The sequence below is a fragment of the Zonotrichia albicollis genome, chromosome 21 (genome assembly GCF_047830755.1).
Source record: "Zonotrichia albicollis isolate bZonAlb1 chromosome 21, bZonAlb1.hap1, whole genome shotgun sequence".
Taxonomy (NCBI): domain Eukaryota; kingdom Metazoa; phylum Chordata; class Aves; order Passeriformes; family Passerellidae; genus Zonotrichia; species Zonotrichia albicollis.
In genome coordinates, this window is record NC_133839.1 from 11,490,303 (window position 1) to 11,517,526 (window position 27,224).

General features: G+C 47.2%; 1 protein-coding gene across 1 annotated transcript; it reads right to left on the bottom strand.

The window, feature by feature from the left end:
* Positions 1–1,070: 1,070 nt before the first annotated feature.
* On the bottom strand, positions 1,071–19,557 carry PSMB7 (proteasome 20S subunit beta 7). The gene is made up of 8 exons (XM_074556442.1): positions 19,398–19,557; positions 19,174–19,267; positions 18,925–19,022; positions 18,474–18,614; positions 17,839–17,954; positions 12,134–12,192; positions 1,723–1,874; positions 1,071–1,239 (listed from the first exon to the last, which is right to left on the bottom strand). The coding sequence occupies exons 1-8, from the start codon at positions 19,457–19,459 to the stop codon at positions 1,128–1,130; spliced, it is 834 nt and encodes a 277-aa protein (XP_074412543.1). The 5' UTR covers positions 19,460–19,557; the 3' UTR covers positions 1,071–1,127.
* Positions 19,558–27,224: the final 7,667 nt, after the last annotated feature.

Here is a 27,224-nt window from a genome sequence, read left to right on the forward strand (position 1 = left end):
ATCTTTAACTTTTTTGAACTAAGATTAGGGTTAGGGGGTTACATACATATATATGCTTTTAGTGGATTTTTTTAACCTACCTTTCTTTACTTAAAGGAAAACTGCAGTGCCATCTTCAACTACTTCCTGTAAAATTTGGGAATATTTGTATAGGGTACCAAGAAAAGCCATTAATTGCTGTGAATATGGTTGGTATCATTAATGGAAGATGCCACTTACTGAGGCTTCTCAGCAGAAAGTTGAGGCTGCTGCTCTCAGGAGAGATGTGGGAAATTTAAATCAGCAGGAGAATGTCGTGGAGGCACCAAATTGCTCCCACCATTTCCATGCCAACCAGCTTGGTTATTTATACCAGCTCTTTTAGCACTTGCCAGAGTTCAGCCTGAACCTCTCTGGTTCCACTGCAGCTTTCCTTGGAGCCATGGCTTCCAGGGAAGCTCAGCTCAAATACGAGTATCTGGAGAAGTCTGGTCACTTTCTTGCTACATGGAAATTTGTAGTGCTTATAAAGAAATGTATTTCAAAAGGTAATTTTTTGCAACTGTGCCTTTTTAGATAAATAAAAAAAATATTTCCAAAATAAACACCTTTGTTTAAAAAACAAAAAGTCCAGTATTAAAGGTCCAAGTGGAGGTGAATAACAAGACTTGAAATGATGCTGGATCTGCCCTGCACATACAGCAAAGAGGGAAGCAGTAACAGCAGCAGCCCCTGATGACCAGTGAGAGATACCCTGCAGTGAGGCAGGAGAGCAGTGTCTGTTGGAGGGGGCAAGGGCAGCAATTCAGAACCACCAATGCTCACTGTTTTCTTACATTCTATTAAATCAAACCTTATCAAATTAGACTTCTGCAGAGCAGTTTTACTCCTGCTGTTTTTGTTCCTGGAGTGAGGTACCAAAGCAGCTCCTTTCCTGCCCCCAGTGCCAGGCGGTGCCTGGAGGGGAGCACAGCTCTCACCTGCTCATTCCCCTTGGGGTCAGTCCCAGAGCCCTTCAGGGCTGCTCGAGCTCACCTGCTCTAAAGGAGGAGGGGAGAAGCAGCAGCAACAGCACCAGGTACAGACACACAGACAGTGGGCAGAGCCTCTTTATTCTGTACCAGCTGCTCTCTGAGCACCCCCCAGGCTCAGGACGTGTCCATGGTTTGCACGGTCTCATCCACCACCTCGAGCTCCAGGTGTGCCACATTCTCTGTGAGAACAGCAGTTGTTCCTTTTTCACACTTGTACCTACCAAACCTAGTAAAGAAATGGGGAAAAGTTAGTCTTGAAGATGGTACAGAGGAAAACTTGCATTTAAAATTTTAGAACTGATCAGCTTTAGACATTTCCTGTAAAAGTCCAAAGTAAAGAAGCTGTGCTTACTGCAAAATCTGTACTGACTGCAATAACTGAAAGAGTTTCAGATAAACCAGCACTGCAGGAAACTGCTCACAAAAACACTGCCACATAACTGAAGGGGTTGTTATTGAAATCAGCGGGCTCTCAAAGCGGGGAGGGACATTTGTGCTAAAAACCAAAGAACAAGCAATTTACTTATTTTTGCAACTCTAGAATCATTCCACCAATGTATTTGCCTCCGTTCAGCTGCTGCTACAGCCGCTCCTTTGCACTGTGCAGCTGAAAGTTCTACAGGCAGGGAACAGTGACAGAACTGGGCATTACTGCAAACAGGCCCTGCCAGGCAGAGCAGGGACCCACAGGAGCCCCAGCCCCACTCACCTGTCCCCCTTCCTGTTGGCCACGTCGTAGGGCCGCAGGAAGTCCAGCTTGCTCTTGCTGATGACGCAGATGTCGATGTTGCTGCCCGAGCCCAGGTCGTTGTAGATGCCGGCGGCGATGGCGTCCCGCACCAGCTGCTTGGCCTCCTCCTCCTGGCAAGGGAAAAGCTGTCACTGCCCCCGGGCTGGCTTTTCCCAGGACTCTGTGTCCCTGTGCCTGTGGAGGCTGAGCTTGGAACAATAAATGATACACCAACCCCTGCACTCGCCTGCACTGCAGTCAAAATGCCGAGATTGTTACCTTTGTACCACTGAAGTGAAACAAAAGAGCAACTTTTGCTACATAATGGATCTAACTAGGACACAGTTACCAGTTAGAAGGAACCCCTGTGCAACAGCGCCCATATTACACAACAGCAGTCAGGAGTATCTAAGAAACATTTCAAAGTCATCAAAATATCCATTAGACTATTCCAGCAGATCTGTAAGATCACATATCCCCCTCAGCAGTGCCCGGTGCTGCTGTGGAGCCTGGGGAGCACTGATGGGGCTGGCAGCCTCTCCAGCAGCACTGGCTCCCCCTGCAGCTCCCGGGCAGGGCTGGGGCTATTCCAAACCAGCAAAGTGCCACACTCAGCTCAGGGCCGTCAGCAACTACCTGACATGGCCTCAGCTCCTGCTGTAACCTTTCCTGATGTGTCATTTTAAATTGTGTCAAAGGACATGTTTTCACTGCCAGAGCCCCTCAGGCCAGCCCTGCACCCTTCCCATGGCACCACAGGCCTTGGAGAGCCCTGCCCAGCAAGGGGACATCCTGCACCCTCAGCTCCACTGAGCCTGTGCCCGTCACCTGGCCAAGGGGTCAGAATGCAAGGAAAACATATAAATATGTATATGGACATATGCATACACCATATACATACACAAATCTTTTCAGTAGCCTAGAAAGTACACACCACAGAATGGGGACCCCTTACTTTCTCTCAAAGGTGCGTTACTTGAAAACTAGAGCTGCCTGTTCCAGTACACAAGCAGTAAGGCCGGCACACATCCATGGACACAGAGGTGTGGACTCATCCCCAGGTTGTGCAGCAGTGGCTGCTCAGCTCACCCAGCAGATCCTGCTGGGATGCTGAGGCTGCCAGGCTCCCTCCTCACTGCTTTGCTGCTGTTTCACACCTTGGAATAATCTTCTGCCACCAGACACCAGGAACAAGAGATGGGGTCAATGCTGAATTTGATAAATGCACCGGCTGTGAAAATGCCTCATTTTCACAGCCAGTGTGTGCCAGCAGCAGTGCCAGGGGCTGCAGTGCCAGCGGCTGCAGTGCCAGGGGCTGCAGTGCCAGCGGCTGCAGTGCCAGGGGCCTCACCCTGACTGCAGCTGCTCCAGCCCCGAGTGTGGCTCAAGGCACCCAGAATCAGCTCAGCTGCCTCCTGCCTGCCCTGCACTCCCTGCTGCCCCTCCGGACAGTGGCAGTGGCAGCATTCCTGTGCCAACAGCCATGGCAGCAGGGCACAGCCTCCACCAAACTGCAGAAACAGCAGCAATTCTTACTTCACTCCCAGCCTCACAACTATTACTCTTTATAAAAAATAATAAATTGAATTACGCTTCCTACCGAGCTGACTAGAACAATACAGCCATGCTGCAAAAATAATTCCTGTACCTTTCCTTCAGTGTTTTGGGCAATAAAATCCTGATAAGCAAGTAATTCTTCACTTAACTGACATAAGACTGTCAATAATTTGTTGCAGACAAAGGTTATTTTAGTACTATAGGGAAAGTAAATAAACCAAAGAAGTATGTGTAGGTCTAAGTGGTAGCAAAAGCAGAGTAATTTTAAGCTATATGAGGGTTAGGTGTAAGAAAAGCAGCCTAGGAAAACTACAGCAGATAGGTGGAGTTTGTTCCACTCCTCCTTTTAATTGCGTCCTTTTAAGTCAACACTACAAACCTCACAGACTCCTCTAATTTAAATCTGATTTGCTTGAAAAATGAACTCTATCATATTATCAAAATAGTTCAAAAAATACCTAATAAAGTGCAGCTGGAAGAGCTGAGCTGTAACTGCACTGAGGCAGCCACTGCACAGAGAGCCCAGCTCCTTCACTGACACAGTGCAGCTCAGGCTGTGAACATGGAATAATTGCCATTAGAAAACCCTGCCTCAGTGCTGCTTCATGCTCCTCTTCTGACAATCTGCAAAGCTGAACAGAAGAGCCACAAGAAAAACTCCAAGTATTCCTTACAGAGATCCTGCACGGAGTTCAGCAAGGACTGCTACTTACAGTCACAAAATAAGGGGTTAGCAGGAAAGTGCTGACACAGTCTCAAGTCCAGGGCCCTCAATGAGTCACTATAATAATTAATCTTAAAAAACCCTAAAAGTTCAGAGTATATAAAAGGAGCACTTCGTGCTTTATGGTTGCAAAGACCAAGCTAACTGGGAATATCCTCCTCTGGGGCCCCCAGCGCTCCTTAAATGAGATTACAGCCGCGTGATGGAGTGCACGGCGAGGCGGCGGTGACAAGCAGCACTTTATGGGGTGATCTGTCTGTCCCCATCCCGGAGCCCTCGATGTGTCCCCTGGCTCCAATGTGCAGCTCCATTTACCCGCGCCTGACAAACGGCAGCGCTTGGCGGCGCGGTCAGCGCGGAGCTGGGGGCCAGTTCATTACACTGACCACAGCCCTGCAGGGCTGCCCAGGGCTGCCTGAGGAGCGGGGCAGCACAGGCTAAAATAAATAACTCAGCATGGAAGGCTCATCTGAAACGCCGTTTGATAAATTATTTATAACGCAGACAATTGTCTGCATTTAATATTGGTGCTACTGGTAGCATCTTTAAAAGATGATTTATGTGTTGTAATGCCATTAAGCTTTATATGGGCCCACTGCTGGCTATAAAGTCTGCTGAGATTTAGAGAATGAGTTTTAAACTGTCACTGCAACATCACAGTAGATAGAGGCTGTATTAAATCTTTACTTTAAACCTGTTATCTGGAGAGTTGCAGTTTGCAGACACTCAGGGCTGATGGATTGCCTCTCACAGCTGCTGTGCCACGAGTCCCAAGCAGCACCAAGGAGCAACTTTTACACATTATTCTTGTATATGACTTGGATCAACTTTCTCTGCTCACTTGAGCAATTTCCAAATTTCAAGTGCTACTGAAGGAAAAAAGAGACTTTCCTACAGGAGATGAGGCTACTTCTACATTGTATTAATACTGTCTTCACTAATAACCTGTAAACAAGTTTATCATTATGCTCCAGCAGCAAAGGGAGCAGCTGGAAGGGCTTTGTCAACACTATTTCCTCCCATTTTGTAACTTCACAAGCAAGTTAAACAGGAGATGTTTTTTCCAGATTTTAAAATTTTAGAAATTCCTGATTTTTTTTTCTCTTACCAAAATAAAATTAATCCTTTCTGCAGGTCATTGGAATGCTGTTAGAGATGCAATGCATTGTGCAGTTTTCCAAAGCAATTCTTAGAAAGATTTGAAATGCAATGCACAATCAGTACAGTATCAACATAAACAAGTATTTTTGTAAGAATAAACAAATGGAAATACTTACCATAATGGTCTTTTACAATGAGATTTTTTCAAATACTATCACATAAAAAGTTGATACTACTTAAAATGAGAATCCCCAAGACTTATATGGGAAGCGAAGAAAAAAAAAATCAGAAGCTTCAGGAAGGACAATGGCAACAAAAAATAAATCAATAAAGGAGTGTTGGGAATTTGGGGGTAGAAAGCAAAACCTCTTGAAGGACATAGAGCAGCATAATCAGAGTCTGGAAGAGAATCAGCAGCGTATGGAGAGTGAGGGGCTGGGGTGGAGATCAGTCTGTACCTGCAAAGATGCTGAAGTCTGCTCTGAGTCCAAAGAGAACAAACCTGAGAAGCAAAGGACTTTCTGTTTCTGGTAAGGGGAGGCTGGAAGGCTCCAGCAGCAAGAACAGATTTGGTTTGGCTGTCAGGAAAGGGGCTGGCATGTGTCCTTTAAACCACTCAGGTTTAACAAGTCTCCCCCCACCCCAAAAAAGAGTGTTTCCAGTCCTGCCTTAGAATAAGGAATGACCCAATCTGTCTCTTTTAATTTTTTTTTAAATTAGACCTATGTGTTTTATGTTTGGATTCATTGTGGCTGAAGTGTCAGTAAATGTTTATTTTTCTAACCATCTTCTGCGAAGAACTTTCAAATAAACTGCTCAGTAGTCCCTGGTAATTATTCTCAGAGATAACAGTTTTTTCCTGTTCTGAGGAAGCTGCCTGTGAGCGCAGGCTCATCCCCACCCCCTCTCTGATATCATACACCACCAGTATAATAAACCACGTTAATATTTCATACCAGGGTGAAATATGCTGGAGTATCAATTCAACATCTGCTGTCTTTAGGGTACTGGCGTCCCGCAGAGACACTTTCAATTTGTAATTGAGTTCTATACTGAATTAATCAGCAGTTTATCTTTTTTAGTAAAATAATGTCTTCCCCACTAACCTGGATTTACATTAACAATTTATGCCAAATTACCTGCCAAGACAAGAAACTTATATGATTCGGAACTACTATTCAATAACATTAGTTGCTGTATGTCATTCCCTACATGGGGATTAGCACAATCCATATTTCCGATGGCACAGAATTAAATTACAAGCTCTTCTCACAACTATGGGATTTCTTTTAACACTATTCCCATTCTCTGAACTAAGAATGATTACAAAAACTCATTCAATCCATCAGTTAGTAAAGTTCATGGGATTTTAGGGAACTGATTCTCAAAATTGGAACTGGCTTAACAGCACCAGAGCTGTAAATCCTGCCAGGCTGCAGCTCCTCCTCTGGCCCCTCTGTGCTGCTCTGCAGTAACACACCGACCCTCAGCCACCCAGATATGCAAACCCTGCAAAACACTACGGCTAAAGTTACTTTATGTTACTGTATATAAAAAAAATAATATCAAGCAATAACATGTCTGGCTTCAAATAAAGCAAACTCTGCCCATCTGACCACTGCTTTACCTCTGACAAAGGGATGGAAGGGAATGAAGGTCAATGTTTTATTTGGAAAAGAAGCCTTGGGCCCTCTGGTAATATATCCTTGCTAACACACCAAAATGCTCCACAAAGGCCAGGCTGGCTCCCTCCCAGCAATTGCCCTCAGCCCCGGCCTCGCCGCGGGAGCATGGTTGGGCTGCGTGCCATGTGAAATATCTTCCAGGACATTTTGCCTGCGTTCTGCAGTTATGGGAGATATACAAACTGGAACAATTTAAACTGGAACACCTGCTCCTGAGAAATGCATCAAAAATAATTACCTGTCCTCCCCCTACCCTGTGCAGGGAAATGATCCCTTAACACAGAGCCCTGCTTCTGGCCGGCTTGTCTACATTATTACGGACAAAGTTTAACTGTTACTTTCATAAAGGTGAAGAAATTGTTGCTCTTTGACATGCAGCAAGGCCCAATTTAAACAAAGGTAACATTTATTTCCCTTGATACAGTCTGCAATCAGCAAACTGGAAGGCAGCACTGCTGGCTATCTCTGGGATCTCAGACCGGTGCTGCCGGCAGTGTCCCACCGACTTCAGCACACAAACCAGGCTTTCATTCCTTCAGAAAGCACCCCACAAAACACCTCTCCTGCAAGCCCACCATGCCAGAGCATACCTAGCTGGCATATTCCAAATCAGCCCAGATTTCCTGTTTAACACTAGTTCCACAAAGGAAATCGATCCACGGCACAGTTCTGCGAAAGATGATGAAAACAGTACAAACTGTCCAACGTGTCAGGCAGAAACCAGGCTGCCACGGGATAATTGTGATCTAACCTAACAATAAGAAACAGGTATGATAAGCCTTTATTTTCTGGCTGACTGTATGCACTAAGACCTGATATTTACCCATGGAAATCCCTGTCTCCAGGAGACATGAACACAGCTATGTCAGGAAAGCTGAAAACTGCAGTGCCACAAGCTCTGGCAGCAAGGAGTGAAGATATGCCACTAACAGCCTCAGTTGCTGTCACTGGATAATGAAATACACAGGCACAGAAACACAAAGTCCTGATTTTTGCTCACCAAGTCAGATTTCGTCTCATCTCCCCCCCCCCATTTACTTAATTCCGTGTTTGACACCAACAGGGGTTCAAGTATCTCAGGCAGGCTCTCCAGCCTAACTCCCATAGTCTGGCTTGATCTCCATTGTCTGCTGCCAGAGCGGAGCCCCCAAACCTCGCAGCAAGTGGTGACTGTCCTGCAGAGTCATTAAAGCAGCAGTGGCAGCTGCGGGATCGGCGGCTGCCACACCTGAGCCCAGAGCTGATCACCATCGCTAATGAACCGGGCTCATCTGCAGCCTGTCACCGCTCCCTCCCTGTCACACGGCACCGGGGCCACCGAGACAACTACTGCTGCACATCAGAGACCGGTGACAGATCCCAAAAATAGCTCAGCATTGTTGTCACTAGCTCATAAACAAAAATAATTCTACCACAGTGAGGGACAGTAGGAAAAGTGAGCACAGGAACATTTGAAGGATCTGTGTGTCAGCTGCTTAAAAATGGGAGAAAGTTACATGTTTTCATATTTTGTGCCTGATGCATTTTTTTACTGAAATTAGAGGTGCACAGCAAAAGCTGCATTAGGCTACTTCGCATTTTGATACTGCAAAGATCCCAGCGCACATGGAGCATCCTGAGGAAAGCTCTGTTCCTCAGCTACTTCACTTATGGCTTAGGGGCTGCTCAGAAGTGCCTCAAAAACCTCTCTTCCCAAACGTGCCTGCCAAACTGCTCACCAGCTGGCTCCCAGCCCCTGCAGGTCCCACCCAAACAGGTGAGCCAAAGCCCCCACGGCAGGGGGGTCACTGAGGCACACCAGGGGACAGCCAGCTGCAGCTTTGGGGACAGCACAGCTGCTGCAGCACCGAGAGGTCTGTGCTCCATGTGCAACACCCTCACAACAGTCCTCTCTTATTCATCTTTCTTACCCTCCAGGGTATTTTTGTTTTTATTCAGCACCACTTGATTTCCTGCCACACTTAAGAAATGGTTGAAATGACTGTAAGTACAATCTCACACCTTTGTGGTGATCTATCCTAGAAATAAATATCTGTCAGACTGTCTCCTATCTCCTGTCTTCCACCTGTTCTTCTCCTAACTTGCTACTCCAAGATTTACTTTCTTTTCTTTGCAAAAGTTCTGTTTTCTGAGGCTTCTGATTCTCTTCCTTTTGGACCCTCTTTTTATTAAACCTGGTTGTTTTGATGAAATACAGAAAAGAAATGAAGTTACAAGCAACCTTTCCTTGCTTAAACAAGAAGTCTACAACGTAGCCCCACTGAGCATCGAGTAATTCTACAGACAAAATGCTTCTACTTTTCAAACACCAGAAATCAAATACCAGAAGAAAACACATCCCCCTCCCCATCTCCTGAGGAATTCAACCACCACAGGATAGATAAACGCAAAATTCCAGCATTTAATACCGCAGACTTTTTTCCCCAGCTCACAATGCTTTCCATATCCACTGACTCGAAGTACTTCTTTGCTATTGTTTAACACCAGAAGGCACAAATGCATTTACAAAATGACCGTAAGGTTTAAAACCAGCGGCGAGTCTATTGGAAGAAAAATTGGCTCCAATGAAAGATCTAAGCTGGAAACACTCCATTAGATGTGCTGTTCTTCCACTTAGGTTTTTTAAAGCAGATCTATAGCTGCCCACATGACAGATTAATATTGTTCCACAGTAGTTAGGTGCTTGGCATTCCATTTTTGAAGCATCTAGAGGCCTTCAGGGCTGAAAGTGTTCCCATCCTCAGCGATCTATAATGGTTCCTCTAGAGGCCAGCCCTCCTTCCCCACACACAAACCCTGCCTCCATAACTCAGGCTCGCGAGGGGCGCTCGGGGACGTCACCATCCATCTCCAGAGCTGCCTGAAGGACGGGGAAAGATCCTCTCCCAGCACTGCAGCCAGGGAAGGACCATCCCAGCTGGCACTGACAAAGCATGTGCTACTGAAATCTGAAGACACACTAAGTCTATGGAAAAAAACACATCCTGCTGGTGTTAGCATGCCTCAGGCACTGGGAGAAGCTTCAGCAACTCATCTTCAAAAGGCAGAGAGCCAGGGCCCTAGAAACCTGCAAAAATTGGCTAAGCCTGCAGTCTTTTTTTATTTTATTATTTTTTTATTTTTTTTTAGTTGAGCATCTTCAAAGTCTACGATTCTAACTGTAGGGCACAGCAGCTGCCACTGCAGATTTGATCCTCTCAGCTTTTGGCAGCTCTCAACTTGAAATTCTAGCAAAAGAATTTTTCAAGTTGCTATTATTGCCTGTCATGGATTTATAAATATTGTGCACTATCTGCTGTGGCATGGCTCCCCTGGGACACCAGTGCATGCCAAAAGCATAACAGAATGAAAAACAGTTCCTATTCTTCAAATAAATGCTAATTTTTTTTAACTGTGCTCACACGATGCGTTTGGTGATCAGCTTCAATAGTACAGAATATATATCAGAGGCAAAAAAGCTGATTGTCTTTTCCAGTAGTATTCAGCTGCTACTTTCATTAAGCTTGTTTAATTACATTCCAGATGCTAATTTGCAAGTTGATACCAGAGGGTGCAGGACAGTTTGCCTTTGAATCATTTTTCTGTGATGTGATGGTCTTGAAGCACACCACTACCCTCCAGTAGCCCTAGCAAGCTATTCTGACAATTAGTGCAAAAGAAAGGAGCATTGATCTTGACAGAAAAAAATAATAATTTTCTACCAATTTTATTAAATGAGTCTCCAGCAGTTTTATCTTCATTGCCATTTTGTAGCCAGTTTTATGTAAAATATACATAGCATGTTTCAGATTTAATTTGGATTCATTTCAATAGAAATATTTGTTATTTTATTAATTAATTGAAAAAAAAAATCCCACATCTGACTTAGAATGTAAATACAAACTCACAGCCATAACAGAATATGAGGAAGTGTTTAAGGGTACCATTGAACTTTACCACATGAAACTTCACTGGTTTGGTTAATACAATTCCTGAACTGTTATTAGATAACAGATTACCCAGGAAAACCAAAGGAAGGGTTAAGGTGCATGCAAGTCTCAAAGATCTAAATATCTATTTCAACAAATTGGTAGGCTGCATTTCTACAGGCTTGTTATAAGTGACTATCTGCTGCCACTTATGGTTGTGTGTGAAGACAGTTTAATGAGGATGACCTTTCCAAATAGGAAAATTTAGAGATTTACCAGTTTTTGGTGCCTTTTTTTGGTTGCTCTAACACAAGAAATGACTTAAAATCTAAGCCTGAAAGCTAGCTGAGAATAAATGAAAACTTTAGTTGCACAGCACAGCTCTGTGCCATTTGTATCTCGGAAAGAGGAGCGCTGTGCTGGAGCTGCTGCTCGCAGGGCTGCAGTCCGTGTTTGCAGCGGATGGCACACATGCCAAGTGCACAGTCACACAGGAGGCTGCACAAGGAGGCTCTCACTGCTGCAGCAGCACGGGGGGACAGGGAAAAACAGAGCCTTCCTCTCTGTCTCGTGGCTCTATCAGCCATCTGGTGTGAGGATCCTTCCCAGAGACACCTGGGAGCCCATTAAACATACTCCAGTATCTCTGATAACAATTGTAAATACACTTCAGGCCAGAAGTCCAGCATCTTCACATGCTGCCCAAATCACAGCAATTCTGATCCCACTGTTGTCCCTAACTTTGCACACCTACAACTCTTGCTTAGGTACTGACAGGAGGTGCCAGGGATAACTGGAGAGCTGCCTTATAGTAATGCTGAAGCAATTAACCAATGGCAAACTTCTCAAAACAAGGTGGGCCAGTTGACTGCTTTTTTAAACATCTGCTGGAATTGCACACTGTGATTTGTCAGGAGATGTACCAAGGTACAGGAGATCATCTCACATTTTAAACTTCATTTACCAGCTTTGTAGAGAACAACTGTAGATTTATAGGACCATCACTGACCCACAGCAGCTGCATTACAAAAATGAGGAGCATCTGAAGACTTTTAGATGCATTCTCTTTTCAAGACTGAGACAGATGGATAGAAGGACAGAAAAACAAAAATATTGACTGTGCAGGGGCTGGTAAATTGCTGAAGTAAACTATAACCAGTAAGCTGTATGTTTTTAAAGCCTTCACCTACATTCAAATCACACGTTATCCCATACATATATACAGCTTCTTGCAAATTTATTTATTTTACCCGTCAATTTTTACAGCTTTGCAGAAAGCTGACATTAGTACATTTTAAGTGCAGCAACACCAGAGCATATTTACCTAATTTTTACAGTTTCAAACCTCCTAAATTCTTATGGTGAGGAGGATTGCTGAGAGAAGAAAGGCTGAGGTTTAAAAAGCCAGGACTTACCTCCATGTCGGGTTTGTATTTATCTTCAAACACCGCCATGGCCACGAGCGATCCAGAACCTGTGGGACAACACCAGGACAGCCCTTCAGCCAGTGCATTCAGGTATGGCACTTTATTTTAGAGAAAATACACTACATCTCATCAGCACCAACCAACCAAGCCCACCACAGCTTCCTCTGCACTGTACAGTGTGTACACCGAGTGAGAACCCGATTTAACCCTGGGGTGCAGCTCTGGGCACAGACACAGCACAGGCCCATGCTGACGGCCTTTCCTCCTCACCATCCTGAACATAAGGTACAAAAGTGGGGTCAGAAACAGAGAGTTAGGGGAATGCCACGCTGTGCAGCCCCCACTCCTCCATCCCCCCTGCCCCTCTCTGAGGGTGCTGCAGAGAGGAGATGGCTCCAAGGCTGGGGATGAGCAGCCCAGCAGTGGGACAGGGCAGGGGCTGCTGCCACCAGCACATTTCCCCTGCAGTTAAACAGTTAATTGTGCTCCTGCTCTGTGCCATTATTTTTACAATAATGAGCAATAACAGCTGAACAAAGTGGCAGAGACAAAGGCAGAGTTTAACGCTCCTCTCCAGAAAGGACCAAGTACAAGTGCAGTGATGGAACAGCAGCCATCTCTGCCCAAAGCACTGTGACTGCAGGGTTATAAATGTGCTTTTTGTCACATTTGTACACAAAAAGCAGGATGGTACTATCTGAAACTGTAAACTTGCTTTGTTCAGAAAGAGTGAGCCTTCAGGAAGATTTTCTTGTCTGTCGGTGGCCCTACCCATATTTCAGAGAGCACTACTTTTGGGGAGTGAATAAAGTTACCTGCAATTTTTTACTCCAATTAGAAGATTTTTTGGCATTTATTACTTTTTAACTTGTTTTGCATAGTGCTATCTGTTTAGCTGGGTCACAGAGAAAGCCATATTTCCTATTTAAAATGATTTGTGTATATCGCTTGACCACCTCAATGGTTTAGTGAAAGCAAAAGGCAGCGATTAAACAGTTTCAAATGAGGTGTCCTGCTGATTTTATCAAGTCTGCTGAATGTATAATGAAAAAGGAGAAGCTGACAGTGACACTGTTGAGAAAATACAGACTACCTTAGCTGAACCATTTAAGGAGGTCCAATTATAGATCAAATTTAAAGGGTTGAAACAGCAGATTTACAGACACAAATCAATGAACATGGTAATCCTGATGAATATGACAGATATTCCTGTTACAGAATATTGCTGTGGTTGAGGATCATTACCTTTACAGTACCAAATACATCACATCTAAAAGCAGTAGGACACTCTAAGTATGCACTTGTATTGCAGGCAATGACTATTCATTTACACCTTGGAGCAATACACAACTCCATTTTTTAAACGCTGAAACTGAGAATAAAGAAGATTTTAACGCAACTAATAGCAAAACTGAACTGCTGATGCAAACAGCTGATATAACAGAACAAATCACAAATAAAAGGAATTTTACTGACCCTTCAAACAAGGTCAAAATAAAGCATGTGCCAAAACAAATAAAGGAACCTGAACAATAAAACTATAATTCTTCTGGAATTATACAGGAATATTTCTAATGAGAGGGAATAAAAAATCTGGGCTATGGTCTCAAACCAAGCCCACATTCTTGCTATTCCCAAATGAAGGCCGACCATGAGCTGAGTAGGAAGCCTCAAAGCTGGAAACAACCCTGGTCTTGGGGAAAGGTTTACAAAATCAGAGTACAAAGACAAGAAAAAGTGCAAAAAAAGAAAGCTCAAAATGTGATATCTGACCAAAATTACTACATTAGCTATTTACTTGGGGAAAAGTGATCTTAATTTCTTAAAACTTCTAGTGACAAATAAATAATTATTGATAACACAATTGCATACATGGCTCATGCTGAATTCCTCCAGCTCCTTTTAAGAAGTTCCCAAAAGAACTATGGGCAGGAAATCAGTAACTTAGAGAGAAAAAACAGAAAAATGAAAACGGCTGGGGGAATTTTGTGTTACAGTACATGAAATCCTTTATACATAAAGAATTACACTTAATTATTTATCTCACTATGTTACCGAGACACAAATAAATGCCAAATCTAGTATCAACCTTAAATAAATAAATCCAGACAGTTCTATAATGTAAATTTTCAAAGAGCTGTTTAAAGTCTTAACTTAATTAAACCTACATGGAGACATTTACATCTGAAAATCAAGATCCTAAGGAGGTTCTAGCAGAACAGGAAGCTGGAACAAGGAATAGACTTGCTTCATTTTTTCTCTAGTGCTTATAAATCCTAAACAAGCTTACATTTCAAATTTCCCTTAGCAGAAGCCTCCCAGCACAGCTAAGCATCCCTGTCCCTGTCCCACCCCACTGGCCTTCCAAACAGCCCCACAATGTTCCAGCCTCTCCAGCTGCCCCCTGAAAGCTGCATTGTGACAGGAGAGCGGGCAATAAAACTGGGAACTTAAGTAAACATTGCAAGCACGGCTTTCTTATTGCAGCTCCTATAAAAACACAGAAAACTTGGATATTAAGGGTCTATGGAGAACTTGTTTGTGTGTGGGGAAACAGCTGCTCTCTTGTCCGTGCACTCAGTGGCCACCAATAATTCATTTTTAACAAGCATGCTTTGCCTTTATGCAGAAACAAGCTTCACAATTCCCAAACATAAAGTCTGGAGAAGGATAAAATCCAAACACAGCAAAACACCATCCATTAACTTGGGATGGATTCCCCACCTCATACACACGGTAACTGAGCTGAGCCACTACCAGGCCACATTCAGCAGCAGCTCAATCCCCAAATCCATTAAAACCTCCAGGAAAGCCGTGTGATAATGTGTAAAGGATAATTAGCAAAGTCATAATTTATTTGTATTATATAGCACTCAGGAAGAAATCCATTCAGATCTTTAAAATCCACTATTTTCAAAGAATGCTTACACTTGACATCAAGTAAAAAATGCCATCTCAATTCCAAAGAATTTACTTTGCGTATATTTGCAGTAAGCTACACTTCAGAACCAAATATTCAGGAAGCATTACTCTAACACCTACATACATAAAAATATTGACTGCAAACAAATTCTACAGAACTACAGAAGCTGGACTACTCTGAGGCAAATGCTTTTCAGTATGAACCAGGTAAGTTATGAAATGATAAGAGAATTTACTGTTCTCTTCTTTAAGTAACACTGGTGCTTTCCTGATTTTTGCCAACCAAGGTGTTAAATTTTCTGCATGCAACCTTAATAAAATGACTTTAAAAATACCATCTGGTCTTCACTCAAGCAGTTGTGCCACTTCAGTATTGATTTTAAGTGAAAGATAATTATTGACACATAGCAAAGTGCAGCTCACAATAATTTTCACTGTGAATTAGAACTGCAGGAGCTTTCCTAAAGCAGATGCACTGGATCTTTTCAGCAGAACCTTCACTGAAGACAAGTTCTCATTGCCAGGTACAGTCCATCTCCTCACCCAAGGACCTGTTTGCTGCCACAGCCGAGGATGTGCAGAGCTTGGAGAGCAACACGGAGCACTTGCTCATCCATCACTGCCAAGGCTCCCTGACAGGGCATTTATTCACAGGCACTCATTGTTATTCAATTTGCTGCTCATCCCAGGTAAGAATTCCGTGATCTCGGCAGCCCCTTGGACTGGGATCATTTTTCAGCTGGCTCCTGGCTGGGGGCTGGCTCCCAGCAGTGGGAGTTCTTGCTCTGCAGCACGACACTGCCACTGCAATGAAGAGCTGATTTATGAATATGAAGCACCACTGGCACCAGGGGAGCAGCTCTGGCCACCAGAGACTCCTGAGCACTCCGCCTGCTTCCGAAAGCTCAGCTACACACTTCAAGGGCTTTAATTTTATGCATGCATTTCATTATAAGCCTTGGCCAGAAGCTTTCCTAGACAAGCCAAGCAATCAGACAATCTTGCATCGTTTGCTGAAATCCAATTTTGTCCTTTGTCAGCATAAACAGTTTAATTTGATGCTCTTGCTCCTGAGTAAGCACTGTGTACCCTTTAAATCTCTCCTGCAAGGCAGGACACCACTGTCCATCCAGACAGACCGGCACACCAAAATAAAACTCAACTGCTCAACCACCTTTCCTATTTAATTTCCAGAAGTTAATTGGCCATACACACCTTCCCTGATTTAATAAACCGCCTTTCTAACATTTGGGATAAAATACTCCAAAAAACAAATCTTACTTAGATTAGTCTAAGTAAGACTGAAATACACTTCGAACTATTATCTTAAATTTGACTTGTCATAGTTTTTCTGCTGTCTCGATTCTATCTTTCACCTATATGCATTACCTAATTTTTTACTAAAACAGATGCTGGTCACTGGAGGAAGTGCCAGGGCACCAGGGGTGGGAAGGTGAAGGACCCTGATGCTGAGGGGCTTTGTCTGAGAGCGTGGCCAAAAAGAACCACACACACCTGGTACTGCCCGCAGCAAACCGAAGTTTAAGGTACACTGAACTCAACCTCCGATATTCTACTGCCCCCTCGTTTGAACTTAAGCCTGCTACCGTGCTATTTTTGTGGAGGGAAAGAGGAGCTGCCAGCATTTCCCGACAGGCCGTGATGTAAAGCTTTTAAAACTGAGGCAGGAAAGCCAGCGTGTGCGGAGAGCAGAGCGGTTCCCGCAGCCCGGTTCCGCGGCCCCACTCGGGCCGGTTCCGTAGCCCCGTTCTGCCCCGCTCGGGCCCGTTCCGCAGCCCCGTTCTGCCCCGTTCCGCGGCCCCGTTCTGCCCCGTTCGGGCCCGTTCCGCCCCGCTCGGGCCGGTTCCGCGGCCCCGTTCTGCCCCGTTCGGGCCCGTTCCGCAGCCCCGTTCTGCCCCGTTCCGTAGCCCCGTTCTGCCCCGTTCGGGCCGGTTCCGCAGCCCCGTTCTGCCCCGCTCGGGCCGGTTCCGTAACCCCGCAGCCCTCACGGCCCCGATGACGTCACGCGGCAGGCCCGCCGTGCCCGGCCCGCCGGCGCCACCCAGCGGCCGCCGCAGCGCCCAGCCCGGCCCGGCGCTAATTGCGGGCGTTAATCAGCCCGGCCTCGCTACACCGCTACCCGCGAGAACAGGAACCGCCGCCGCCTCCTGAGCAGCTGCTCTAGCCAAAGATGCCAGCCAGAAACAGAAAATATTAATGAGAATCCATAAATGTGTATTTCCCCACCACAGAAGCAGCTCAAAAGCTGCACCAGGCACAGGCTGATTTGCTAATCTGACACAGTTTGTTTTCACATTAGTTCTCTGATATATTTATTTGAACTTTCCCTTACACTTCCATGGCTCTACCAAATACAAGCTTCCTTTTAAAATAACCCAAGTCTTCCAAACAATACACAAGTTCCCCAAGTGAATTTGTACAAACCACAAGTTGGGACAACCTGCAAATCAAGTTTCTGAGGAATTTTTCTTTTTCTTTCAGCAAGATTTTGGGAATCCCACAATTCTTGTGCTTTAAGGTGTGGAACACACAGAGCAACATTCCCAATACCAGTTTCCTGGCAGCTGAGCTTTATCCCAGCCCACGTATGTGAGCAAACAGAACAGGGCACCTGCCTTATAAACCCAGGTACATCTCTATCTTTGTGGTGTGATGCCCACCCAGCTCCCAGCACACAAGGGGCTCTAAGTGAAAGCCCTGTAGGTACCAGTGCGAGGCATTCCGTGCCCGAGCCCCGGAGCAGCACTCACCCATGGTGACGTAGGGCAGCTTGTCGGTGGATCCGTGGGGGTGGATGCTGTACAGGTGGGGGCCCGTCACGTCCACGCCCCCCAGCACCAGCGCGGCCCCGATGTAGCCCTGGTACCTGGGAGCAAGGTTTGTCTGTGAGTCTGGGGCTGCTCAACACCATACAGGGCTTGGGAACTGCTCCCCAGCCAGCGGGTGCAGCCCTGCACTGAACAGGCTGCTTTCACCAGCTGGCAGCAATGAGTGAGAAATGTACTAAAATATGGCTTATCTCAGTGTCCAGCAGACTTTCTGAGGCAGTGATTCTATTGCAAATCACTCCCAACTTTATAAGCTTGCACATTAGTCTGTTACTGGTCCAGCCTTCTCACCACAAGGATACGCAGCAGTTTTCATGGGTGTGATTATGTATTAAACTAATACCCTTCTATTTTTGTTGTGTGATTGCTGCATAATTCTGTAAAACACCACAGACTCCGTTTCTCTTCCATCTCAGTTAACAAGCCCAAGAAGCAAAGGGCAATTATGAAAGAAGTCCTGAAGTTATGGAGGTGAAGCAGGCTGAGATAGGACACTCCTTAAGCATTATTTGGTGGTTCTACCAGCACAGGGAATGAACAAGAAACCCCCCAGTTACCTGAAGAGCATCTGCTTGAGCATTCTGTTGGCAGTGACCACTCGTGGGAGCCGGCCCGTGGACAGGGAGTGCAGCTCCAGGTTGGAGGAGATCAGCTGAGTGGTCATCTCGGTGTCTGCAGCTGTGCCCGCACCGCAGCAGCTGAGGAGCGTCATCAGCAAGTGAGGAAAAGGATACAGAAACCTCCACGCTTCAGGCAACAAACAGAAACTTTCTCATTGTAAAATTGAGGGAATTAAGTTCTCACACAGAGAGTGAGAAACAAGAGAGCCTGCTTAAGTGTAAAGGGAATACCAAGAACCCCCAAACCTTGCTTAATAAAGTACCATTTTGAAACAGAGCTAAGTATTTGCTCTTAGTAAAGAACACCGCTAAAAGCCCCAGTACCAACAATACGCAATAACGCACCCAATAAACAATTTACTACCCAACAAAGCACTGTAACACTTACTAGATATTAGGGGAAATGAAGTGTATTTTGGAACAGTTCTTGTCAGCAACAACCATCCCCTCAGTCGCTCTCGTATCCGCTCCGAGGACGACGCCATCCTGCAGGAATAGAGAATTATTCCCCAGGCCGCGACCTCCTCCGGGGGCAGCTCGGGGGCCGGGCCGGCCGGGCCCGGGCACACCGGGGCTGACTCAGCAGCGCGGAGCCGCCGCCGCGGGCCCGGCCCGGCCTCGCCGCCGCCCGCCTTACCTTGAAGATGACGCCGGCGATGGTGGTGCCGGTCTTGCGCGGCGCGGGCACCCGCAGCCCCTTCTGGGCGAGCTCGGCCTCCAGCAGCGAGTTCCTGCAACACAGCGGGCGGTGGGGCCGGGCGCAACGGTGCCGCCTCCGCCGCCCGGCCCGGCCCCGCGGTCTCCGCGCTCCCCCGGCCCCGTGCCGCTCCCGCCCCGGCCCCGTGCCGCTCCCGGCCTCACCGAGCGCAGTTGTCGAAGCTGAAACCGCCGGCGGGCGCGCGCAGCACGGACACGGCCGCCATGTTCCGCCGGGCACGGGAGGGGGGGCGCGCGAGCGCTTCCGGGGCAGCGAAATGGCGGCGGGGCCGCGCGCTGAGGGGCGGGGCCTGGCGGGGCCGCGCGCTGAGGGGCGTGGCAGAGATGGGCGTGGCAAAGATGGGCGGGGCCGGGCGTGGCAAAGATGGGCGGGGCCGGGCGGGGCGTGAAACAGACCCAAAGCCGTCCCGAAAGCGACCCCAAGCCGACCCCAAGCCGACGTGCTGGCAATGGAATGGTTCTGTGGCAAAAAAACCAACCAAACAAACAAACAAAAAACCAAACAAAAAACCATTTTCAAAATTGCAGGAGTTCTGCTGTATGTCTCTAAAATTAATTTAGCGCTTTCTGAATAAACTACATCCAGCGTCCAGTTTAACTTTTCCTCCAGTGTCCCGAACCATTAAAGGAATGTTCAGATGTATCCACAGATCCACAGAGAGCAGAACTTCTGGAACATCTGCAGAAAGGATGTGCAAAAAGCAAGGCAGAGAGTGAGATTTTTCCAAAGTTCACAAACAGCGGCTTTCTAGATATTAAAAGTGTCTGAAATTAAAAACCTCATTGATTAAAAAAAGGTGCCATTTGTTCAAAATATTAAATATTAATTATTTGACACCCTTTCTCTTGCAGGAAAATGAACCCAGGGTCCCCTGTGTCAAACCAGACCTGCATGTCTGCACTGTCCCTCCTAATTATTGAAAAATTACTGTTCTCCATCAAGGTGTTCTTCAGATGAACAGCAAAAACGGGATGGGTGGGCAAAGCTACTGGGCAATGTCTACTTTTTCCTCCAATGCTCAAAAACACATGCCAATAGGAGAGAACAAAAACGGGGAAGAAATCCAAACCCCAGCCTCTCTCTTGGTTGCGCCAATCTTGCAGAAAAAAGCCACCAGACCAGGCAGGACCATCCTTCAGGTAAACACCCAGAGAACCTGTGCTCTGCACGCTCATCTCCCCTCCTTTCAGCCCTTGGGTAACTGAAATCCCATGTTCTTGTGCACCAGTAAAGCTGGGAGACTGTCTGAGAGACGGAATATCCTGCTGCCAGATGCTCTTTTTTCATTCTAACACAGTTGTTTTTCTCTTCACTTGATAAAGTTAAAATAAACAGTCTCTGGGGTGAATTACAGGCATCAAAATTGGATTGGCATGTAAACTGTGGAGCAGTTGGTGGTGGGGAGTCTGGGGAAAAGGAAACAGCAGGTTTTAGCTAGAGGGGACAACAGCTTTATTTCCCTTTTGGTCCTTGACAACCAAGCAGATGTCCCACAATTATTGTTTTACCTTCCAGGAGCAGAGAGCCTCTCCCACCCTGCAGGTACGCAGGGCTGGCCCTTGCAGATGTGCAGGTGCCTCTGCTCCCTGCTCCAGAGGCAGCCTGTGCACCACCAGCTCCATCTAGTGCAGGGAAATGCCTGCCTCAGGCTCTCACACAGCCCTGCCTCTCCCTCAGCTGCCTGGGATGCCTGTTTTCCAGTGCCACTGGTGGAGATACAACTGATGGTGTGAAGGATAAAGTCTTCTCTGATCGTCTGCCATGGGCTTTTCCACACCGGCTGTATTTGTATAGCAAAGTATTGTGCACAGCAAAGCTGGTGTGCACTGCAGCCAGCAGTGTCTGCTGATGGCCTCCTGAGACCCTTGGTGTCCCTGAGGCCATGGAGGGTGACAGGAGGCGTCCCTGGGCACCCCCTCTGTGCAGGGCTGGAGGATGCTGCTGTTCTGACGAGCTGGGCAAGTTCAAAAGTCCATTAGAAGAATAAACACTGGGATGGAGAGTGCCAGGTTCAGTTTTTAATTCTCTGGTCCCATCTTTAAAGAAATGCTTGTTACACATCTGAGAGCACTCAGAGGGCTGCACACCTCAGAACTCACCCCAGCTTGTTGCAATGAACTGCACCCATGCCTGAAAAATGCAAATTTTTCCCTTTATTTTTTTTAAGCAGTCCTGAAATCTGTTTCTAGCCTTAACAAAGCTGCATTCCAGGTTTGTCATCCTACAAGACATCTGACAGGGAAGTTAAATAGCGCCCCAGACACGTTTTGTAAAACTTGCTTGGGATGGGAGAATGTTTGGTGCTATCTCAGCAGGTGCTGAGCTCTGTCTGTGTCATGTACAGACTCCCAGGTATTTTGGTGCCTGCACTGACAACCTGCCTGCTTTCCCACTTTTGTGTTCGGTGCTTTCTCAAAGTGTGAATGACAAATGACATCTTGAATTCTTGGATATTTTGAAGACACGTTGGAATGTTTAACAGGATCTTCAGTGTGGTTCTCCTCCACGAAGCTTGCACCTGCTCTTGCAGTGTGCGAGGCAAGCAGGCTGTTGCAGGGTGACTACAGGAAATCACCAGCAGTTTTTTGCTCTCTAGAATGAAGGAGTTAGGAAAAGCCAAGTCTTACGAGGTGAGGCTGGCCTCTGCACCACCAGCCCTGCCCAGGACAGGTTTTCCTTAGAGCTGGTCAGAGGCAAAGCAAACTGGCCCTGAGGGAGAGCCCTGGTGGTGCTCCTGGCCCTCACCAGGCTGTGCCTGGTGCCCGTGCCAGCACACTCCTGGCTGCTGTGTGTTCCTGACCCCCAAACAGCAGCTCCTGCAATGTCCCAAGGTGAACTTGTGTCAGGAGAGGAGCCAGGCAGGGAGAGAAGGGCTGAACTGCAGAATGAATGCACCATGTGTCGCTCCTGCTCCAAACCGCTCTAATTTCAAACATCTCGCCTCAACAACGATCTGTTAAAGAGCTGCAAGCCAAGGATCTGTCAGAAGAATTTCAATACAATTCTGACAGCATCAGAACTAGACAGACTCAAACTTTACCAACCTGTGGTTAAACCAAAGCTAATGGAGCAAGTGTGTGCCCAGGCAGGACAGAAGGTGAGATTACCGGGATCCTCTTCATTGACACTGAAACTCCCTAAAGCAGACTTGTTTGACATGTTTAAATTCCTTAGAGGAAATGGAGTGTTGGTTTGAGTCCAAGAGGATGCCCTCATTGCTCTGAAACTGAAAGAAGAGGTTGGAGCCGGAGCAGACAAGAGGTGAGATGTGAAGGAAGCTGCACAGAGCTCCTGAAGAGCCATTTTCTGAGTGGGAGCAGCTCCTGGCAGGGGTGTAGATGTGAGAGCAGACTGTCTCCCTCCATGGGACAGGATGCCAGCAAAAGGCACCTGAGGGGGGATCCCAGTCCAGGTTGGGAATGCTCACCTGGGTTATCTGAGCTCCAAAGCCGTGGAGACCCCAGGCTCAGTGGGACACAGCGTGCTTCCCCTTGCTCAGCATCTGTGCTCCTGTAAAGTGGTGTGGAACTGCTTCTGCCAGTTGTTTGTGGACCCTCCTGCCTGGTGGCTGGCGTGATGAAAGCCAGCAGAGATGGTTTCTCTGTGCCAGGCTCCTGCAGAGGAGGCTGGGCCATCTGCTGACTGGTCTGTTGTGTTTCTGGTGGCTGCAGCTCTGCTGTTGTGCAGCAGCCACGTATGGAAAGCTTTAGCCTTTCATGTGAAAAACGGGAAAGACAGATGCAATCTGGGGCTGATATTGCTCTTGTATGTTTTCTCTCATCTCTCAGGAGCTCTCTTGCTGCTGCCTTTCCTCACTCTGAGCACCAGAGCTCCCCTTTTTGCTCAATAAACAGGCACAGCCACTGTCCCCCAAGTCCAGATCCTTGCTGAGGGTGTTCCTCAGGGCCTCCAGAGGGCAGGAACGTCTCCCCACGACGGCTGTGACCTCAGCCTGTGCCCACTGACACCTCACAGAAATGACTGTTTGCAGAAGTTTTCCTAGCTGTCATTCCAGGTTCAAGCAGATGCACAGTGGGTGTCTGGTTAAACCAGCAAAACCCCTTCATTAAAAAAGTATGGAAAAAAGGTATCAGAAAGATTTAGTGTTTCAAAGAGAATCAGAACCAAATGCCCTGTCTTGCTGGTAGGAGGATGGGAGATTTAGGGGTAGCTAGCTTGAGGAAAAAAGCAACACCAAAAAGATGAGTAACACAGGCAGCTCCTGTTTTTTCTGTTAAGTTTCTGGGCTACACAGATTTGTAAATGATGGCACTAAAAAAGCAGCCCGAGCTCCCTGAAAGGCTCTGGAATATCAGCAGCTGATGTCCCACAGAGCAGGGACACAATTGGGTCTGTTCCTCCAGACAATACACCTGTCACTGGGAACAGAGAGCTGGCAATTAACGGGGAGGCTCTGTGCTGGGCTTTCATCCCACACAATGGCAAGGGCCTGCAAGAGTGAGATTAAGGCTGGCATGTCCACATGAGATTGCTGAAACAAACCTCGCTGAGACTTGCGGGCATTTGAGAAGCAAAAACAAGAAAATAAAACCCTGGTTAAATCTAACTCTACAAACAAGTTAGAAAGCAAAATAGCACGGGAACAGGATCCTTTGCATTAGAAATGTGAGTGTGGGGTTGCAGAGGAAACCTTCTTCTCAGCTGAGATGTCTTGTAGTTGTCAGTGTATCACAGGAGATGAAACCAAGGCAGGTTCTGCACTCAAGGGCTGCAGAGTTCTGGCAGCTCTGCACTGCTCAGCCAGGATCAGGAATGAGTAGCAGCCTCCACAGACAAGATTTTTTACCCAACTAATGCAAGTTCCACACTGGGGACTCCATACCTTGTGCTCTGAATATTTAAAGGTCTCCCAAATGACTGACCCTACAAGGACCCTGAAAGCAAAGCAGCAGCAGTGCCCTGACACAAGTGGTGTGTGACACAAGTAATGTGTGACACAGGTAGTGTGCGACACAAGTGGTGTGTGACACAAGTAATGGGTGACACAAGTAATGTGTGACACAAGTGGTGTGTGACACAGTGTGTGACACAAGTGGTGTGTGACACAAGTAATGTGTGACACAGGTAGTGTGTGACACAGTGTGTGACACAAGTAATGTGTGACACAGGTAGTGTGTGACACAAGTGGTGTCAGTGGCTGCTTGTAACCAGCCCTGAGCCAGGAGGGAGCAGCTCTTAGAAAGGAGCTCATTTGCTCAGCAAGTCTCAAGCATTTTTTTCTCCTGGTGCAGGTGTTCTTCCAACACACAGGAATCAGGAAAGGCAGAGGAAAATTAGGAAAACCTTTTCCTTGCTATCAGCTCCATGTGCCCAGGGTGTGAGCTGGGACTGAGGAGAGCTGTTCATGTTCTGTGTGTGAGGAGGTGGCTGCTACAGGCAGGCTCTTGAAGCCTCCATGGGCCACTCTGTCCCCTTGGGGAGGTATTGCTCTGCCTGAGACCTGTGCCCTCTCCCCTCGGCTTCCTGGGGGCACATCCATCACCTGCCAGGCTCTGGATGGGAAGCCTGTAGCATCAGGAGGTTTGGGCAACCCTGATGTGACAGACCTGAAAGGAGAAGGGGAGAGGAAACTGAGAGAAATAGACAAATAATGGCATTGCAAAAGATGTGTGTGTCTGGCCATAAAATCACATCAGTGCAGACCTGCAGTGTGCAGGGTGAGGAACTCGTTTGGTACCTGAAAAAAGCTGTGGATGGGAAATGGCAGCTGCCATGCCAGGGCCCGGCTGGGCTCTTGATGGCTGCTCCCAGGCCAGTCAGAGGTGGCTGTGCAGGCACTGACCTGTTTGCTGGGCAGGGGAGTGTGGGGCCAGGGGCTGACCTGTGCCTGTGTCCAGAGGGGCTGGGAGGGCTGGCTCGGCTTTTCCAGGCGCTGCTTGATCCGTGTGAGGGTGGCAGAGTGTGTAAGAGCCTGCTTGGGGTGCCAGAGATGGGATGTCCTGCCCTGAGGGCTCCCTGGCAGCAGGAGCAGGAGCTGTGCCATGGCCTGAGCGCTGCAGCGCAGGGTTAATTGCTCCCTGAGTGCTGATGAATCTCCTTTTGTGGAGAACCCGCAGCAGCAGCTTGTGAAACATTCAGATGTGTGAAAGGGTAAAATAATCGTGGTATGGCAGTGGTGTGACACACTCACAGTGCTGGGGAGGGAGGTAACTCTGCATCTCTTCTACTGATGCCTCCTGAGTCAGCCCTTGGGAAACCCTGCCTGGGGTCAGAACTGGTGCTGATGAAAGTTTGGGTGACACTAAACCGAGCGAGGAGGAGTTGGGTTAGAGAGAGTGTCAGTTCTGAGCAGCAAACAGCAGGACAAAAAGAGACTGGAGGAGACTAACATGTACATCTGGGCCAGGGGAATGCTGTTTTGAGGGATTACTCTGCAAGACTTGCACATGACTGAGTGATCTCTGACACGCTCTGTGCTTTGTTCCATTTCTCAGTGCATCTTGCTCAGACACATGGCTTCTACTCCATTTGGCAAATATTTGATTTATAAAGATTAACACATTGCTCACCCATGTGCTGGGAAGGCTTTGTGTGAAAGATGTGCCTTGAGGGTGGCAGCTCAGGGTTTACTCACTGCTAAGGAACATTCCCTAAAATGCACCTGAGCTGATTTTTTTAAATTGACTGAGTGTAAACAGAACTGCAACCTATCCCAAAGCAAGCTAACCCAGAGTGACAGCATCGTCCAAATGGCACAAAACAACTTGCCCTTTGCTCAGCTGCTTGTTAGAGAGATTTACCAGCATTAAAAGTGCTTTGGGATTTTGCCATCCAACCATCCCAAGGTTGTATGTCTGCTTGCCAAGGTCTTCATGTGCTGGACAGACACCTCTTAACTGCAGGAACTCTGTCGTCTCTGGTTTATGTTCAGACATATGAACGGGGGTGATTCCAGAAGCTGAGCTGCCCTAAGGAGACAGCTGACTGCCTTTGTGGGAATCAGTGCTGGTACAGGGAGGAGCTGCCAGCACTGATGGCAAGGAATCTGCTCCATGGCAGGGAGCTAACAGCTGGCAGTGCCCATGAGGGCACAGAAATCATCTGGGGATCCAGGAGGTCCAAAGGATCCACATTCCCTGGGCTGTGCTCTCTGGGCCCTTTCCAGTGTGACTTTGGGTGAAGCCAATGAGATGCCAACTGTTGGTTCCCACTGGCTGGCTGTGACCTTTCCTTTGAAATGCCAGTGGTGCTTTCTTGCCAGGGTCTCCAGAGCCATCCTTGATGTCAGCCAAAGCATCAAGTCTTATTTGAAAGTCCAGGGTATACTTATGGAAATTAGTTTATGTTTAACTCCAGGTAACTGGTGTAGGTGAGGTTGGAAACCTGGGTGGCATTCAGTGATCACAGCAAACTTCCCTTCACCTCCCTGCATGTGCACAGAGGAAGGATTATTTGAATATACAGAGAAGAGTGAGGCTGAGGGCTTGATCCCTTTTCTGATGCTTCCAGGAAACTGTACTTTGTGCTCTTACAAAAGGTGATTCATTCTCTCTAAGGCACAGGCACAAAGACCACACTTTTGCTAACTCTAACACTCATTAAATGTAATCCAGCTGTAAATTAGAAATAATTTTGCAGTTTCCTTCTGAAGTTCTTTGGTGTAAAGCTGGGCTCTGCCTCGTGCCCTTTGCTCTTCCCATTCCCAAGGGAATCAGGATCCAGTGTTGGCCAAGCCTCGGTGGCAGAAGAGCCTCCTGCAGGGCTGCCATGCTGCTGGCAGCCCCTTGGTTCTCCGTGCCACGCTGCCAGGGGTGCCAGGCCACTTCCAACTGGCACCCAAGCTCCAGAGCAGCTGCCTCCAAGGTCCATTCTTCTGTGGGAGATTTATTGCCAAGAGCAGAGGCGTTGGGATGGGAAAACTGCCTTCATTCCCAGGCGAAGACCCTGAAGAACAAAAGCCAGTTGCTGGTGAATCCATGGTGTGATTCAAGCATTTCCTGGGGCGGGAG